Here is an 18,884-nt window from a genome sequence, read left to right as displayed (position 1 = left end):
CCTCAGAGAGGGGGGAAAGAGGCATTTCGGTGGGTGGGGAGGAGAGGTGACAGGAGAAGTCAAGGTATGAGGAATCCTGAGGTCTCTCCAACCTCCTTCCCTCTGCCTCCTAAACGCCCCAGTTAGATGGGCAAAGAAGCCCATCTAGCAAAAAATTCAGGTCAGGAGAATGGGGAGGTGAAGATTGCCTCCACTACATGATCAGAAGCCTCTAGGTTTGGGGGTGGGTGGGTTTCCAACCATAGAGGACATAATCAATAGAATTGCTTGTTTAATGTATTAAAATAATTTTAACAAAACATATGCAAGAATACTAGCTTCTTTACATTCAGTTTTTGTCTGCTTTGCACTGACTTGAAATGTCCCTCGCTATCACCCAAACATTAGCCCAAACTGTTCGAATTAAACCTGGAATTACCACATGCTAACTGCATATAGCAGATCTCCACAATTTGCCATTTTCCAAGTTGAACACTGATTTTGCTTTGCCAGCTCACATGATTGTGCAATCTTGTTATAGATGCGCATGTGAGGTAGTAGTGTACCTTTGGGCTTAGAAATGCTTCCTGTTAACCACTACAGATGTTATCACTGCTAGTAGTTGCAGAAGCGTCTGGATCCAATTATTTGTTGAAAATGCCAGAAATCAATAGGATTTTTAAAATTATTATTTATGGTGAAAATGTCCATTTACACACACACCCAAAAGGTATCAAAGAATGATTAATATGTTGGCTATAGCAAGAATGATTTTATTTATTTAAAATTATGTTTAGGCTGCTTTTAATGGTAAATTATAAAATGCAAAATAGTGTAGAGTGCAAATAATACCATTGAGGGAAGAATATTTAGATAAAATACCCTAACATATCCAAATATTCAATTTTGTTTTTCAATAACCCGATTTCGTTATTTATAAGATGCATGTACTTAAAGAAAAGAAAAAAGTTATTGGTAAATATGGTGTTGAATTCTGCATATGAAACATATAATGTATACATAAGTGGGTGTTAAAATGCGTTTACCTTATTCTAAAAAGCCAGAGGGGATGTCTTATTGATTCTTGTACATAATATTTTATCGCTCTTATCATATGTGTACTTTTTTTTAAGCGCAACAAAGGAGGAGTGTCTGATCAAAGAAACACACCCAACAGGAGTCAATCCACACTGTAAACACTCACTGACACACACAAGTAGGACAGGAACATTGGGGGGTGGAATATGAATACAAAGCTAGGAAGTCTAATGGATCCTATTGATTACATACAAGTAGTGTTAAAGCTTCATCTCCTAGGTGGTCCTTTTTCTCAGCTCAAGAAACAGACAGCTATAATTAAAGACAAATGGTAAGAAAAGAAAAAGGGAGTATGAACGCCATACAATCTATAGTCACACATCACAGTTCCTTGGATCTGAAAAATCGGGACTCCAGTAATTCCCAACACATTTTAAAGCATTACAGCTGGCTGCTTGACGTCAAGATGCATCCCTTCCTGACATAGAATGATTTTAGGCTGCAGAAGTACTAACTAGCTACTTGAAGTGCTGCACTGTCTTTGGAGCAAACCAGCCTTTTGTTTTTCTTTTCTATTTTAAAAACAAAAGGTGGCATGATGGACGCCTCTCCATTCGACAAATTTTAGTTTTGAAAGCCTTAGTTGCTGTGCTCAGTTTTGCTACCTTAATAGGATAATTAGCAACTTAGTTTTTAAAGACATACAGACTGATGAGAAACGGTAGTGTGCACCCACCTGGGTAACATAACAGAGCTGGGAACTAAACCCTGGCAATAGGGCAGGCCATGAACCAAAGTGTTTCTTTCTGATGGAACATATACTTCCACTAGATGAGATGATTACCAGAACATTGTTCGGCTTTACCATTGGTTTTCTCATCATTACAAAAATCATCATTAGCACGGTTTCTAAATCCCTTTTTGAAACTATAATTTTTATTGTAATGATACTACAAAAGTTTCCACAAAAATATGTGAAGTGTTTAATGACACCAGTAATATGATAAAAACTCACATTTAATTCAGGAAAAAAACAAGCAGAAATAAAGGGAATACCTATGTAATTTATCGCAGAAAAAATAATATCGTTGCATTTTATCTTCAAAACAACAACAAACAAACGAAGATCATGTTGCAATTTCTAAATTGAGGCAGTAGTTAAATCCTGTCGGTTTTTCCTGTATAATATTGCTAGGATTGGATCATTTTTGTCTGTCTCTTCCGCCAAGACTCTTGTTCATGCATTGGTTATTTCTTGGTTGGACTACTGCAATCTTCTTCTCACTGGCCTTCCTTCTTCTCACATCAGTTCGTTGGTTTCTGTTCACCACTCCGCTGCTAAGATCATCTTCTTGGCTCGCCGCTCTGACCATGTTACTCCACTTCTGAAATCTCTTCATTGGCTTCCAATTCACCTCAGAATCCAATATAAACTTCTCCTGTTGACCTACAAAGCTTTTCACAGTCTAGCTCCTTCCTATCTTTCCTCTCTCATCTCACACTATTGCCCCGCTGGTGCTCTTCGCTCCTCTGATGCCATGTTTCTTACCTGCCCAAGGGTCTCTACTTCCCTTGCTCGGCTTCGTCCATTTTCTTCCGCTGCCCCTTACGCCTGGAACACTCTTCCAGAACATTTGCGAACTACAAGTTCAATCGCAATTTTTAAAGCTCAGCTATTCTTTTTTCTAAAGCTTTTAAAACTTGATTTTGATCTGACTTTTATACTGTTAGTTTTACTCTACCCTGTGCCTGTTTGGTGCATTCTCTTCCCCTTCTTATTGTTTTATTATGATTTTATTAGAATGTAAGCCTATGCGGCAGGGTTTTGCTATTTTATTGTTTTACTCTGTACAGCACCATGTACACTGATGATGCTATATAAATAAATAAATAAATAAATAAATCCTTCAAATAGAAAGGCCCAATTGCAACTGTAGCATCTGCAGTCTGCTGAAAAATGCAATCAGAGAAATTGCAGCTTTCAGGTAGAGCCTATTTATCTGAACAGGCCTGGTGCAGATTTATTTATATACTTATTTATTATTTTCTGAATTTCTACACCGACCAATAGCTGAAGCTTTCTGGGCGTTTCACAAAAATTAAAACCATAAAATACAACTTAAGTATAAAATTTAAGCCACAATATAAAAGTACAACCAGAATAAAACCGAGCAGCAATGCAGAGGTTTAAAACACAGGTTTAAAACAGCAAGTTAAAAGACCAGGATGGTAAAAAGCTAAAGTATTGGGAAAATAAAACAGCCTGGCGTCGGAAAGGGTATAACATAGGTGCCAGGCGAATCTCTCAGGGAAGCTCATTCCACAGCCGGGATGCCCTGTTAAAGGGCCTGCAGGGTTGTACACCCCCTCACATCCCTCCAACAAATTTCTCAGATTTAGCATTACTTCTGCAGCAACTGTTGCTATGGTTAACATTAACCAGATTCCCTCTTAGCCACGTTTGCAAACCAGCTTCAAACCTGAATTAAACAGTCGTAATTCCAAGACCATGGCTTGGATCCAAATATGTTTGTCTGCTCCTCCAAAGCAACAGGGGTTGCGTGAGAGGCTGCAGTGCGTGCGTGCACATGTGTAAAATCTGGTCACATATACCCTTATGTGCCCAAACTGAGGTTTGGATCTTAGCCTATATAACTCAATTCTGTCTTCATATTTTCAAGACTGTGCTCCTTCCCAAAGTCTTTCAAATTCAAACATATTCCAGATTCTTCTCTATCCACTGCTGGCACTTTAAATGATTTCAATTTTAAAACAATTGTCATGCTTGAGCAATCAAAAAAATTCATCGTATCCACCAACATGTCTTTTATCCTATCATGATTACTTAAGTGAAATTATCAACAGAAAGGCTTTCGACTTAATACTCTGCCTTAACCAAAATTGATATAACTAAGTCGTCAAAGAGCGTGCCAATGCTCACCTTGCATTCAGGAAGCTATGGCAAACCTTCCAAGGAAATGCAGAATATATAAGTAACAGCTACGTTATGGCAGGGGGGGAAATGAGTAGAAGTGGTAGAAAAACTGCCTGGATATTTTTTTTTCTGTTGTGAAGACAGAAGAAGAACTATTTTACCTACTTACGTAGAAAATGCATCCGCATGTCATCAACCAAGATTCATGAAGTGGCACAAGAGCAGCAACACTAACGTTACCTATTTATTACATTTGCTTTGCACCACAATCCCTATGGAGGCCCTGCTCATTTAAAAATGAATGAATATCAAGATGGAAACATAGGGGGGAGGGTAGTATGGATCCTTTCATTAGTCCACAGTGTGGCACTGTTAAACTTCAAACTGCTTTCTGATTCTGAAAAATTAACCCGAGGGTGGTATTTTCCAAGCAGTAAAAGTTTATTTACCAGGCTGACAGGTGTTCATGAATTCCCACTTAAATATATTGCTGATATTGTCAAACATGACTTTAAGAAACCCAGAACACTATTGACATGAATCTTAAAGTGCAATATTTTCCGCAACGCTAGATTAACCCACCCACTCTACTCTAGTGTCATGTCACTGGGGGCTCAGATACCAAATCCAGCCCAAGAGAACCTCCAGATCCTCAGGACCACACAGACACATCCCATTTACTCCCATACGGAAGCACAGGCAATGGCTCATTAACCTATTTCTCCTGCAGCGTGGACTGCACAAGAGGTCTTGGCAGGGCCTCCCCTTATCATGCACCTCAGGCGTTCATTCCAACACACAAATCATGACACAAGAAAGTGGCGGAGGGCAGCTGAAGTCCCTCAAGGATGAGTTCGACCAAAGCACTTGGGGACAGGGATTAAAGAGCTCTTTGCCTACATCTTGACGCACATTGGAGCAAGTCAGTGGGAGGAGTCGATGCTGGCCCCTCTGCTCTTGCTCAGATGAAAATCTGGTCCCAGTTAAAAGATTTGTTACAAACCAGGGACGAAAAGCCAAAACCAAGAAAAAGGATATGCCTGTAAAACAGTTTGTGAGATTAGAAAACATCCTTCCCTGCATTCCTACGATATGCTGTTGGGATGGAAGGCCTACAGCATTTCACAGGAAGACATGGTTTGCCTCACAGCTGTTTCACACATACACAAGAACATAAGAACCGCCCAGAGAGCTTTTTTGTGAACCGCCCAGAGAGCTTCGGCTATTGGGCGGTATAAAAATGTAATAAATAAATAAATAAATAAATAAATAAGAAGAGCAATGCTGAATCAAACCAAAGGCCTATCTAGTCCAGTGTTCTGTTCACACCGTGGCCAACTGCACCTCCCACTTGATGCATGGATGACTGGCAGCTGGATCTGTGAACTAGCTCCACCAAAAAGCATTGTGCTTGAAGGAATATTAAAGTTATGCCTGTGGTGCTACATCTGTGATGGCCTATTCACTCACATAAATGGTTACTGGATGTTGCAGCATCAATATCACATCAGGAACACGAGTACATGAACCTCCCTTCTGACACTGATGCCTCCAACAGAAATACCCTGACATTATTCTTCATTCTTCACTAAGCTGTCTCCATATTTCTGCATGGCCTTCCCTCACCCTCCTCTGCATCAAAGGGAAAGGAATACATCACAGTTGTTAGGCAGTCACAGGACATTCTTCATAGGCTCTTCCAACAATGGTGGTAAGAAAGAGATGCTAAGCAGCCAGCTCTCTATCCTACCTCACCTGCCCTGCCATGTGGCTAGTGCCCAAGACAATTGTCCCATTTAACCAATGGACAGCAAGGTCCAGAACTGCCAGCCAGCCAGCCACTGAAGTAATAACATAGAACGTAAGAATTGCCATGCTGGATCAGACAGAGGGTCCATCTAGTTCAGCACTCTGTTCACACAGTGGCCAACCAGCTGTCAACCAGTGACCAACAAAGCAGGGCATGGTGCAACAGCACCCTTCCACCCATGTTCCCCAGCAACTGGTACACATAGGCACTTCCTCAGATACTGGAGGTAGCACATAATCAGGGCTAGTAGCCATTGATAGCCTTCTCCTCCAGGAATTTATTCAACCCCCTTTTAAAACAATCCAAAAAATGCTTTTAAAGTAGAGAAGGCAACACCATGCCTTACTCTATCTTGGATCTTTCAGAGATTGAAGAATTCCAGCAAGTCTCCTAAATCACCAGCATGCCTAGAGGGTGGGGTAAAGATGTCCTGTGTATATAGAGCTGGGCATCCTAGAACAGATAGGACCCCAGCACTAATCTACAAAGGTGTAATTCTTGTTCATCAAAGGGAGAAAGAAAAATACATTTTCTGGAGATTATGTGTGCATTACATAAAGTGTGTGTGTGTGTTATTGTAGTCTTTCCAACTGAGTAATCCTTGTGTTAACTGATGGGCTTTCAGTGCTGCTCTTGTGAAACCTTTGCACAATTTATGATAGTTATCTTAAGAGCTACTTAACTTTAATTGTTTCACAACACTGGTAGTAGTAAATGACTAAACAGTCAAAATGATGTTAAATTAAGTCAAGCAACATTTAAGAGCTTGACATTAAAAATTCACCCTGCCTTGCAGTTTTAGACCACATTTCCCAGCTTGAATTAATGGACTCTAAAGCAAAAGTCTGAACAAGTTTATACCTGCTAGGTATGTCAAGGTAAATCCTATAGACTAACAGTGACCAGGACTGCTACTGCTGCAAGCTAAGGAAGAAAATCACCAAGGACATGAACTCTCTCTTCCACCTACACTGCAAGACACCATAAGGCCCAATAGCTAATTTTATCAGTGCTGCTGCCATTTCTGCACGCATCAGGGTCTCTTCCAGATAAATGGCAAGAATGCTGGATCTATGTTCCCTTAAACCCATCCCACTCTCACCTGTGTTTCCATATTCCAATATCCTTTTGCACAGTTTGGTCCTCTTTTCATAGGACAGACGCCACCCTTCCCCATTATTCTTTTCACTCACTGTAAAGAGAGGAAAATGCACTTCCTTGGCCACAGCTAGCCATATCTGCCCCTCTAAGCATAAGTAGACAGAAGGAACTTCTTCTCAAAGCCCCATTAAAGGAAATACACATGAACCTTTTTGCTCAGAAGTCACACTTGAGCTGCCTGTGAACTACACGCAGCTTGTCAGCCAAAACAAGTGTCACCCATACTCTTTATACCAAGCCATGGGCTAGTTTACACATCCAAATGGATGGCAGCTGCCCACACAGCAGTCATTTTTTTTGACACATTAACCCTGGAGTAGACATTTCCTTCAAGAAGGAGTGAATATAAACATCTTTTGAAATTCTTTTTTTAAAAAAGGTAATTCTTTTTTTAGTTGAATAAAATCTGCTTTTAACAGCACAGAGGACTTTTTAAAAAGGTTTGAAAATACACACCAGAAAAAGACAACTGGTACTTAACAACAGATAATCACCTGACTTTTCATATAACATACAAACAACATCTTCCAAAGCAATTGTGGCAGAAGGGTGTGTGAAGTAGTTTTCATGAATGCTGTTGTCCCTTGGCTAGGTAAAGCTCTCCTCACTCCTTGTCATCATTCAATACACTCATAGTACAGACTTTAATGGACTATTCATAAGACACTGATGCATGGAAAACCTGCATATAATTTATTGTGCCCATTTTTAAAAAATGCAGTGTATTAAGGCAACTTAAAAGCTAGCCACTTTATGTTTTAACATTAGAGTCATATACACTATTCTTCAATCAGCTCTGAATAAAACTTAAGGGAAAAGAACAAAGTAAAACAGTAAATATTAAGAGAAGCCTAAGTTTTTCAGCAAACTTTGCTTTAATTTGACATTTTCCAGCAGTAAAGCAGCTCACACTTGTCCATAAACAAATGTGCAGGTAATGTACTAATGAGAGTTCCAAGAGCTCTTATACATCAAAGTTAGTAAATACATTTACTCTATTAACTATGAGGCAGTGGGAAAAGATGTCTCTCTCACTTTTTAGGGATATATAAGATATTTGTTTCAGTTTGTTTTTCACCAGAATTTACCCAGTTCGCACCTCTCGGACCCCAAAACAGCCCCAAATGCAATCTGTGTTCAAAATCTATATATTTCTGAGCTCACAATGTGATTTATTGCGGGAGGTAATGCATTCAAACAGTGCATACATTTGAATAATGCACATGAAAAATGCATATTTATGAAAATGTAAACAGACATATTTAAATCAATGGGAGAATCACATACATTTCAAAGATGCACACAACTGTTGTGTTAATTTGGAAAATGTGCATGAAAGTACCCATGCAATTTCATATGAATAAGTGAAACAAAACTCACAATCGGATTCAGATTGTGAATCCGAATCAAGGTGCAATTCAGAGAAGCACAAGGAGCTTTAGCGTTGCTGATATGCAAATGTCTAATCTATGTACTGCCACACAAAACTCACCATCCTAAGGAGGCAAAATATGTCAGGGTATTTGAATGGGCAGATAATGAAGAAGAGTTCCTACGTGCATATATACCCAATCAGAGTGAGCATGAAGAACAAAACATATAGGTGTGTGACTCTAACACTTGACAATGAAGATGTGGTCTGCATCGAAGCTTCTATATGGAAGCGGTATCTATGTAGGAAATACTTCACATCTGAAGCTTCTAATAGTTAAATGGTAACAGACACTACGCCTCTCAATAGCTCAGTTGTCATTACAGCAGCACCATCTAGTGTTCAGCACAACATACTACATTTTTAATCAATTTTCTTTAACAACTAAAATATTGTTTTGATAAAATAACCATTCTAGAACCCAGCACCGTGACACTCAAGTACAATCAGCTGTAACTGAACTGATTATTAACAAAATGATAATGCTTACTCACAAAGCTATGGGGAATATCAAGATATAAAGCAAAATATAAAAATAGAGTAGGGCCCTTTAATTCTGCTTTCTGCAACATTCTCCATCCCAAACTATTACTCAATATGGCCACATTCATTGGAAGACTTACTTCAATTAAATATGGCTCGGATCCAGACTTAGTCAACTTAGAGTCAAGGCCAACTTGGCATTATGGACCTTAAAATCAAGGATAACCTACAGAGAAAGGCAACACTGTTTCCTTCGGTTCATGCAAATACACATTACATTAATAAGTTTCCTTAATAATATGAAGCAGTAGGTGACACTAGGCAGTTCCAAGTTTTGTCTCCAAATGTGTCCGCAAAGACGTCAACAAAGTTTGCGTGGAGCAAGTGTGTTCAGAAAGCAGGTAAACCAGGGATGCACACAAACCACAGTCGTCCAAGCCCTGTTTTCTGGTCCCTCAAATGTAAAAACCACTGCTGCACAACCGCAGCAGCACAACACTGGGGGCTACTGGTGCCAGTAAAGCACTGATTGGATCTGGGTGGTTGAGGCAGGGAGGGGCCTCTAACATCCCCCCTTTCCCAGCAACTCTGAAGCAGCTAGGATCGCTGCTTTACCTCCAATAAAGCAGCAATCGGGCCAAAGAGGCTGGGGCAGTCTGCAGATTTCTACCACCAGCAGAGACCTCTGAAGAGAGAGCATGTGAGAATGTGTATGTGCGTGTGTGTGTGTACCCTGATGCTGTCCTTGGGACCAAAAAGATTGTGCATCCCTGATATAAACTAACTGAACCATTCTTGCAAAAGAAAAAAAAGCAGCAACTGCAACCTACTAAGATTGCTAGGTCTTTCATCCACATACGACACCTGTCTTTATAAAAACTCTGCAATACCAAGCGAGGATGAAACTGCTGTGCCTTCCTCACCCCACTATTCTACCACTTCCTTCACCCATTCTTCTCTCCCACCTGCTGAAGGGCAAAACCCAAGATCTACTTCCTACAGCAAGCTAGGCACAAAGGTGGGCAAAAAGCCCAATGGCTGCTTACTGTGTCTGTGCTGAAGACCTTTTAAAGAGAGAGGGGCATCATCTGCAGGCAAAGAACTAGAAACGGTAGCTTCAAAGTAGGAGTCAGGCCAAACCAGTTAAAAAGGAACCATTTGGGGAAATAGCTGCCACTGCTTTAGTTTAAAAACTCCACATATTTACTAAACACCTTACCTGTTTGTTGGTGTGTTGAAGCTAAAAGAAAGGAGCTGATTCCAAAATGGGTCATTCTCTGAGATCGCCTCTCGTCCCGACAATTTTTTTAAGTACTCGTTTTCTGGAAGCTCGTTAATGCTGCTGCTAGTTGCTCCCATCTTCTCCTTATTTGGATCGCACCTTTTAAGGTTTCATGCCACTGACGAAAAGCCTACAAACAGATTGAAGAAACTTAAACTCCACTAACAGCATCGCATCTTTTGGACAAAGTAGACACGAAAATAGTATCAAAGGGAAATAATGCTCTAATTCATGCCAAAACAGCAAAACTACACCAGGAAAGGAAGGGTCTGCAGATGTTTAATTAAGGCTCTGGCAGGGGAAATGCTGTTTCAAGTTTTACCTGAAGCTGATGAGGCTGCCCCTAGGGCTTCTGGGAGCAAGAAAGGCAGAAACGTTTGATCAGAAGCTTCCGTGTGCTTTGCTCAGCATGGAGACATTTTGAGTAATGGTTGGGTTTTACATTTTCAAAAATTGGGCATTAATTTTCCTGCCTTTCTTGCTCCAAGCAGCCCTAGGGGCAGTCCAAGTGAAACCAGAAACCATCACCTGCTAGAGGAGGGGTGGACAACTTGTTTTGGCCTACAATTGCAATAGCATCAGCTATGCTGGCTAGGGCTGATGACAATTGTAGGCCAAAATATCTGGAGGCCCACAAGTTGCCCAACCCAGGAACTAGCAGATTTATTTATTTATTTATTTATTTATTACATTTCTATACCGCCCAATAGCCGGAGCTCTCTGGGCGGTTCACAAAAATTAAAACCATTCAAAGTATAAAACAACAGTATAAAACCATAATATAAAATACAATATAAAAGCTCAACCAGATAAAAACAGCAGCAACGCAAAATTACAAATTTAAAACCATGTTATTTAAAATTTATAGATTGTTAAAATGTTGGGAGAATAAAAAGGTCTTCACCTGGCATCTAAAAGCATATAATGTAGGTGCCAAGCGAACCTCCTTAGGGAGCTCATTCCACAGCCGGGGTGCCACAGCAGAGAAGGCCCTCCTCCTGGTAGCCACCTGCCTCACTTCCTTTGGCAGGGGCTCACGGAGAAGGACCCCTGAAGATGACCTTAGGGTCCGGGCAGGTACATATGGGAGGAGGCGTTCCTTCAGATAACCTGGCCCCAAGCCGTTTAGGGCTTTAAATGTTAATACCAGCACTTTGAATGGTGATGATGGTTTCAGGTTTCACTTGGACTGTGAAACCTGAACGTCTGCAGACCCTTCTGTGGCGTTACACCCCACAAGTCAGTTCCAAATGTATGTCTGCAGTGTGTAAGTCTGTGGTTTTTAGAATGTTGGCCTGAGTGGGCGGAGTTAGAATGTCTGGGGAGGGGGAGGAGTGATATATAAGGGAAGGACTGAGGGGATTGTGAGTTCTTTTTCAGGGAATCTTTTCAGGGAGACTTGTTAGGTACTCTTAGAGTCTGTAGTGCTCTCTGTATTTATGGTACTTAAGTTCTGGGAAATTTGAGGGTCAGTGTAGTGAGTGGTGTCTTTAGAGTGTAGGGTGCACATATTGGATGTATATTAATCAATACTGAGAATAAAGAAAGTTCAAGAGTGATTGTGTGAGAAAAAGGAAAGCGCGAATGTGAATGAGTGACCGGATTGTATGAAAGGTTTCAAAAAGGTTTTTAAATGTTGTTATTTGAAACAAAGCTTAGGAACTTTTAAAAATAAATGTTGATTGTTTTGTTTTTAAACTACCACAAAAGTCCCATGTGTCTGTTTGGCATTTATCATCTTAAGTTTACACATTTAACACCCACTCTGACAATCATTCACCTAAGCAGATATAACTCACAGCATATTATATTATATATATATTAAAATCCATTCTCCATTTTAAACCCCTTTCTCCACATAGTTTGGAGGAAGGTGGGTTTTATCCCTTGCCTCAGGCGTATCAAGCGGTGGTGCTTGACTTGAGCAGGGAGTAGCCTCGGCCGGGTCTGGTGTTCAGAGCCTGTGTCGCCCCATAATAAGTGGTGGCAGACGTGAGGTCTGGTGTTCAGAGCCTGTGTCGTGGCACCTTCCTCCACCATCCCATCTCAAGATTGTGATCAGGCAGACATCTTGACTACAACATCCTGTCAGACTTTCCCCCCACCCTCCTATTGCCACCCCACCACCGCCAACCTGCTTTTTTGAAACATCATGCCTAATGAAGGTATCTGAAGATCTTGGAAGCTTACACATTTTTGTGATCTTTTTGTTAGCCTAATAAAGGTACTGAATTAATATAATTTCTGGAATTTTTCTTATGGCCAAACAGCTTTTTATAAGTTCCAGAGGAGGAACTCTGGAATTTATATTTAATGACCTCTTTGGATTTTATATTTAATGACCTGTAAGTGATAGATAGTGGAAAACTTTTATGTATAGTTTTGCAGTGCATGACCTGTGGATCCCCAAGGTCTTTGCTGTGGCCCACCAATGGTGCCCTGACCCCACCACCACCACCAAATTTCCTAGCATCACCAATTTCCCCACCACCTGTACTCTCCACTGCCTCCCCCAGAGATCCTCATACAGAACGGTCTTTTCCTGCCACTGCTAGCAGTGAGGAAAGAGTAATCTGTTTCAGGGTCATTAGGATGCAAGTGTGTGTGTGTGTACACATATGTATGGCCCCTGAGCCAGCATCACATGTGACCCTCAGGGCAGAAAAAGTTGTGCACCCCCAGTATGGATACCCCAGTATGGATAAACTAAAGAACACCATGTTGCAATTTAAGGAAAACATAGGAAATTTAAACATTTAACAAGTATTAAAATATCATCTTTCCTAACCTATCACATTTAAGTTTGTGTTGTACCAACTATACAATATTATGTTACATATTTTGTGAAGTAGTGCACATGATCATTCAGTTTCTCATAGTAAGCAAGGAATCCTGGCTATGTGAATACAACAGATGCTTTGGAAAGTGAGTAGCTCACTGACTACCAAACTGGTACCTTGTATTATGGCTGTGATCCAAAGAACTACTTTAGGCCTGCCTCTGGGCCTGCACATGGCTGGTGAAACGTTTTATTGCTGTTCAAAGAAAAAACAGAACCCCTGGCCATGCTGGAAGCATCTTATTGAAGGCCCTTTCCATTTCATAAGATGGGAGCTGCTGTTTGAGACACACAAGCCTTCAAGCATGCAGAACTTTTTGCACACAGAATTCATGGGATCCTCAACTCTAACTTAGGCTGCACTCTTATAAACATTTACCTGGAAATATGCCCTGTTGAACTCTATGGGCTCTATCCAATGGGGCGGCTCTGCTGCGCCCGCGGGACTCACCACTTGCTCAACAAGGCTTTCATGCTTCTAAAAACAACCCCAGAAATGCTCGTTTCTAGATCAAAACAAGCCAGAGAAGTTCCCTTCTGCAAGCTCCACTGATCAGCCCTGTTCTGAAATGAAGTGTTTCTACTCGCTTCAGGTTACTTTTTGAAGTACCAAAGCTCCATTACATGAGTGATGGGTCCCAAAGGCACAACAGGATACTACCTCTAGGGTCTTACTTCCCTGTAGACATATATAGATATGGCTCATGTCAAATGAAGTTAGCTTTATGCTGGCAGAATCAAATGTGCTACCTTTTCACTAGCACTTTTGTAATAGTTCTGTACATAGAAGGAAGCAGCTCAAATTCTTGGCTGTCAATTATAAATACTTTAATCTATAGGAAGAGAGCAAAAACTTGTCAAATTTAATTGGGATTTAGGAGATGTGTGGATTAAAACGGAGACAGATGGAGATCATACAATTAACCTCTTTACCCATCAGTCAAGAATCCATACCTCAGAGATGCACAGACACTTAACTAAATGAGCCTACACACTTCCGCAGACTAAGAGACGCTTCTTGCATTTTTATTTTTATTTTAAATATCGAGATTCTTGAGAGGATGAAATGGGTGGAAACACACACATACACAATCCTACAAAACTTGTCAAATGGATTTTCTGCCCAAAATAGCTTTTTGTCCTCCTGTAGTTTTTGTTGCTGTTGTTTTGTATTGTGTTTTTAATCATTTAGATTTGTAATCCGCCCAGAGGAAATTTATTAATGGGTGGATTAAAAACACAGTAAATTCCAACACTGTCATACATTTTACATGGAATAAAATTTCCAGGACCCCAAGTAGATTTTCAACAACACAAGAAACGTATAGAACTGTAATAAATAAATAAACCCTAAACAATGCAGAATATCTGTATTCATAGCTAAAGAGCTCCATTGTAATGCAAAGAGGTGGCAACTTTTGCCTGCTGCAGGTTTGTCTGTGAGTGAGAGAATGAATACTCTCTCTTTTGTGGGCTCCACCTACTGATTCACCAGGCTCTACAAGTGCCAATGACTTGGCTTGGCAGGAATTTGTAGCTCTACTTTAATCCCATTTCTACATGAATTCAGAGGGTCTGCTTGCACATTTTTTTAAAACTGTGAGTTATCGTGAATGAGCCTGACCAGTCGCATGGCTAAACAATCCACAGACATTCTGTCCGTGGTTTGTTTAGAACTACATCGAAACCAGGAACTGTGGCTTGTCTCTTTCCCAAGAAGACAAAAAAACAACAACCCAACAATAATCCCTGGGTTCTTTCTCTGGCTTATCAGGAGAGAGACAAGCCAAAGCCTGTTGTGACATAAGAATTGAGCCATTGTGTTGTCTTGGGAAAGTCACCCTCTCTTAACCTATGCTCCTCATCTGTAAAATGTGAGCAACACTAACCTACATATCAGAGTAGTCGCAACTGCAAAGGCAAAAATGACTGTTAATACTTAGCATTTCAATCTGCAATTTAAGTTAAGTGTAACAATAGCATTTAATACTTTTAAGTAGCACACATACATTTTGGTTTCTCATTCTAATATTTTCCCTAAACATATGTAACATATGTTCCAGATTTTGTAATAAAAGCCAAAGCCTCAAAGTTAAAACAAAAAGCAAATAGCAACCAATGCTAGAGGACTCCAGTAAAATATTAATATTACTTTATAATTATTAGTTCATACCTGGATGGCCATGCAACGTTCCATGGCAGAATACCATTTCTCAATGTAGAAGAGCAAGCTTACTTGTTAATTTTGGATTAATATATCCAAAACTTGAAGTTACTCAGTTTACATTTGCTGGACATTTATCCCATACCATTGTGCCACTATTAATATTAACATCTATATAAATCTACAATCTTAAATTTTATTTTTCCATTTATCCCCAGGAAAAATAACAATCCAAAACTCATTCTTCCCAGGCAATCATAAAACTTGATGAGGGAACAGAAGGGAGCGAGCAAGTTTTAGAGAGTCACTTGCCCACCCTTGGAATGCCACCTTGCAGTCTAAAAGTCACACCATTGTGTGTAAAATATGCATTGTCCTGAACGAGCAAAGTACTTGCAATCTCATTCACTTCCTCGTAGACGCTCCTCGGTTTGTCAACAGAAGCAGACAGTTAGTACCCACATACTTCCCTTTTATTGCTACATTCCATAAGGTGTACATGTGAAGTCTCTGCTAAAAGCTACATTTCAACAACATTAAAAGTTTTTATGTGCCAAAATAGTTTCTTACCTTTAGTGCACACTGTTCTGCTGATTGAATTTCAGACTTCCTTTACGGGAGGACACAACGACTACTGCAAAAACTGCAAGACAGATTTATAAATATGAAGTTAATCAAGCAGCAATACCAAGTTTTCATGGTTTTCTCATAACAGACTATGCATAGAGAATCAGTCCTCATGGAACATCTAGAATTACTAGGAAGTTAATGAGTAACCTTTCTTTATTCACTAGTGCATCCTGCTTCATGGCCCTTTGATGCTAATACAAACATCACAATCAAGCCGCTGATATGCAAGTGTCAAAGAACTTTCCCTGAGCAGTTAGGAAGGACCACTAGAAGACTATTTAAGAATCATATTTACTGCAGTGTTTGAGCTTTTCTCATACTACAGGACCATACTACCCTACTTCTAATTTCCCCCATTTACTTACATTTCGTTATCAGGGTGGACAGAAAGTCGACTGGGATGTAGTGGTGCATCTTTGGGTGATCTATATTAAATCAGCAAGTGTTTTCAACTCCCAGCATTTTGACAATAGCAAGTAAAATTGCAAAAAATAAAATGGACCTTGTGCTAATCACTTCTCTCTCAGCCTCAGGGGTCGTCATATGTAAAACATGAGTATTAATTGGTTGCCTCTAACCAGGTCTTTGTTCAGCTCTGTAATACTTCTCTATCTGGATATACAAGACATATATTGTAAACGAAGCAAGGAAGTGGGAATTTTGGCCTTGGAAACATGGAATAGGCACTAGAGTGGAGTGAGGAATCATGTGAAGGATGTTAAGAAAAGATCCCAAGGAACTATAGGTAAAGCCAATCAGACCCTGAGACCCTCAGCGTGAAGTCTGGCCAAACTGAAAGAATGAACTACTGCTCAAACTCCAGAGCAGTTACAGGGTTCAAAAGGTTTGATGGCTGAGCCTGGACCAAGGATGGGTCAGAACAAAGGCAACAATAAGTTGGCTGTAGGGAATGAAAAGTAAGCTCGGGGAGTTTCTTGCCTCTGACTGGCTACTCAGGCCATAGCAGTACAGCAGAAAAGAATTAGTGACTGGTATTCAGAACAGATATTGTCAATATCATCCAGGTGGTATGTGAACCTGTTGACCTGTCTAGGGAATGGGAATGCTTCAGGATTAGGCCAAAGTTCCCGCCAAAGTTCCCAATTGGCCAACTCAAAGGTACCCTTGTGGGTTCCTTTATGGGGTGATGGGCATGGCAATAAGGCAGACATTTAACATGTTTCCATAAGTCACAGAGAACTCCCTTTTATTTTTATCAATGGAAGAAGCATGTACATAATATTGCTCTGTGGCTGTCCAGAGCCATAATGACATTCTTGGCAATTTTCCATGCCATGCTTCCAAAACCAAAATGAATCCCTGAGCCAATGTAATACATAGATAGCTCACGATGCACATGTTCAGGAAGTCTGCATATCCAAACTCCTCCGAAATTATGTTTGTGTTCTCAACAAACACCAATTTTGTGGACAGCCACTGTTGATGTGATTGTCACTGTCAGTGCTTTTTGTATTTCCCTTTGACCTTACAGTTTACACCCCTCCACAATCGTGTGTGTGTGTGTGTGTGTGTGTGTGCGTGCATGTTTGTGACACACACACATATATACATATACCTGCAACACTGGATAATGCTTCATGTATCTGATGATGTGGACTGCAGTTCACAAAAGCTTATCCGCTAATAAAGTTGTTAGCAATTGAAAAGCCACAAGACTCTTGTTTGCTTTTATTTTAAAGATCTTGAACTGGGACTACATTTTTGCAGGTTTGCGAACATGGCCCTTGCTACTTTAATTAATTGCTTCACAGAATATTTAAAAGTTTAAAGGGCCAAGTTTCAGAATGAAAAGTTTCCATATTTTCACTTAAATTTTAATCCAGGGTGATGGGTAGTTTTTGTTCTTTATTTAAAGTACTTGAGCTGCTGCCTACTTGGATATTCTAAGGGCTTCATCCTTTGGATCTGGCATTATAGAAGTAAACATGTTCAAGTAAGATGTTCAAGTAATTAAATGTTCAAGTAATCTTATACATCTCTGTTAACTGAAAAACTGTCCTCTGTCTTTCTAGATTCCATATATTTTTTATTTCCCCAGGCCACTAGACTACCTATATCTTTAGGTTCAATATTTTGTAATACTTTATGTAATACTACTCTGCAAGCTACTGTGACATTAAGAATAAAGTTGGAAACACTCTACAGCAGAAACGGAACTCAGCCTTGTAAAACTTTAACAAGATCGTGTTGACGTTCACCCATAAAACGGTGCAAGTTAGAATCAGGCTATCGCAAAACTTCATTCTTATTTGCTTTCTGCTCACTGTCATCTGTCTGATCACAGTCATCTCTACCAAGCCAGAGAGACAAGTTACAACCAATGGTAAACTTCTCATCCACGGCCAAAAAGTCATTAATGTCAAACCTAAGTAAATCCCTCTTGACATGCCCTCTGGGTATAACAACTTTTCCAACAGATCTATGAAATATTTTGGCACCAATAACCCCCTCCTCAAAACCCAGAGACCTTGAAGGCTAGTAGGAAATGGGGTGCAAGGGATTGATGAGCCACCACTTGCTGCCTAGAACACAGCCGATAATACCCAAGATTGCAGTCTCACTGTGAAGCCTCTAACCTTCCTGTGGGAGAGGTTACCAGAGAAGCCAAGATAGTGGAGCTCCCCAAAAAATAAAGACTGTTGTCTCTCTGCATGAGCTTGGCATGATAAACAGTATGAGAACCCAGAACAGAAAGGGTGAGTACAGCCAGAAAAACTAGAAAAAAAAGAAAAGAAGTTTACAAAAAACACACGGACTGGGATTTTTGCCACAGGCATTGGCAATCACGTTACAGTACCTTTTAGAGTTGAGAGCAAAATGCCTGTCATCACGATGTGTATACAGAATGAGAGGGGGCTTTTATATTGTAAGGACCCCTGCGGCTGACATCCACCTGTGGTATCCCTGTCACTCAGGGTGAGGCCACCCAGTGTCAGAGAATATATGATGATGAGAATTTGCCTATTGTTCCTTCTACTCTGGCTAGTAGTGGCCTGCCAAGACGTCATGGGGAGGTCTTCCCTGGTCCTGTTGAAACCCTTCTAAATGGAGATGGGATTGAAGCTGGGACCTTATCTCTACAGTATCCCTGAATGCAGCACTTTACTTTC

At 40.3% G+C, this 18,884-nt stretch overlaps 1 protein-coding gene across 2 annotated transcripts in view; it reads right to left on the bottom strand.

Moving 5' to 3' along the window:
- DYM (dymeclin) overlaps positions 1 to 18,884 on the bottom strand; it is a 228,634-nt gene that overhangs the window by 200,610 nt on the left and 9,140 nt on the right. For both annotated transcript variants that reach the window (XM_063128261.1, XM_063128262.1), the window contains exons 2-3: positions 15,694 to 15,766; positions 10,058 to 10,250 (exon numbers count right to left, since the gene is read on the bottom strand). In XM_063128261.1, the coding sequence (XP_062984331.1) occupies positions 10,058 to 10,197 (140 nt within the window). In that variant the 5' untranslated portion in view covers positions 10,198 to 10,250; positions 15,694 to 15,766. The remainder of the gene's footprint in view (positions 1 to 10,057; positions 10,251 to 15,693; positions 15,767 to 18,884) is intronic.

Source organism: Elgaria multicarinata, chromosome 6, assembly GCF_023053635.1.
Source record: "Elgaria multicarinata webbii isolate HBS135686 ecotype San Diego chromosome 6, rElgMul1.1.pri, whole genome shotgun sequence".
In the NCBI taxonomy this organism is placed as follows: domain Eukaryota; kingdom Metazoa; phylum Chordata; class Lepidosauria; order Squamata; family Anguidae; genus Elgaria; species Elgaria multicarinata.
This window is presented reverse-complemented; position numbering and strand designations above follow the sequence as displayed.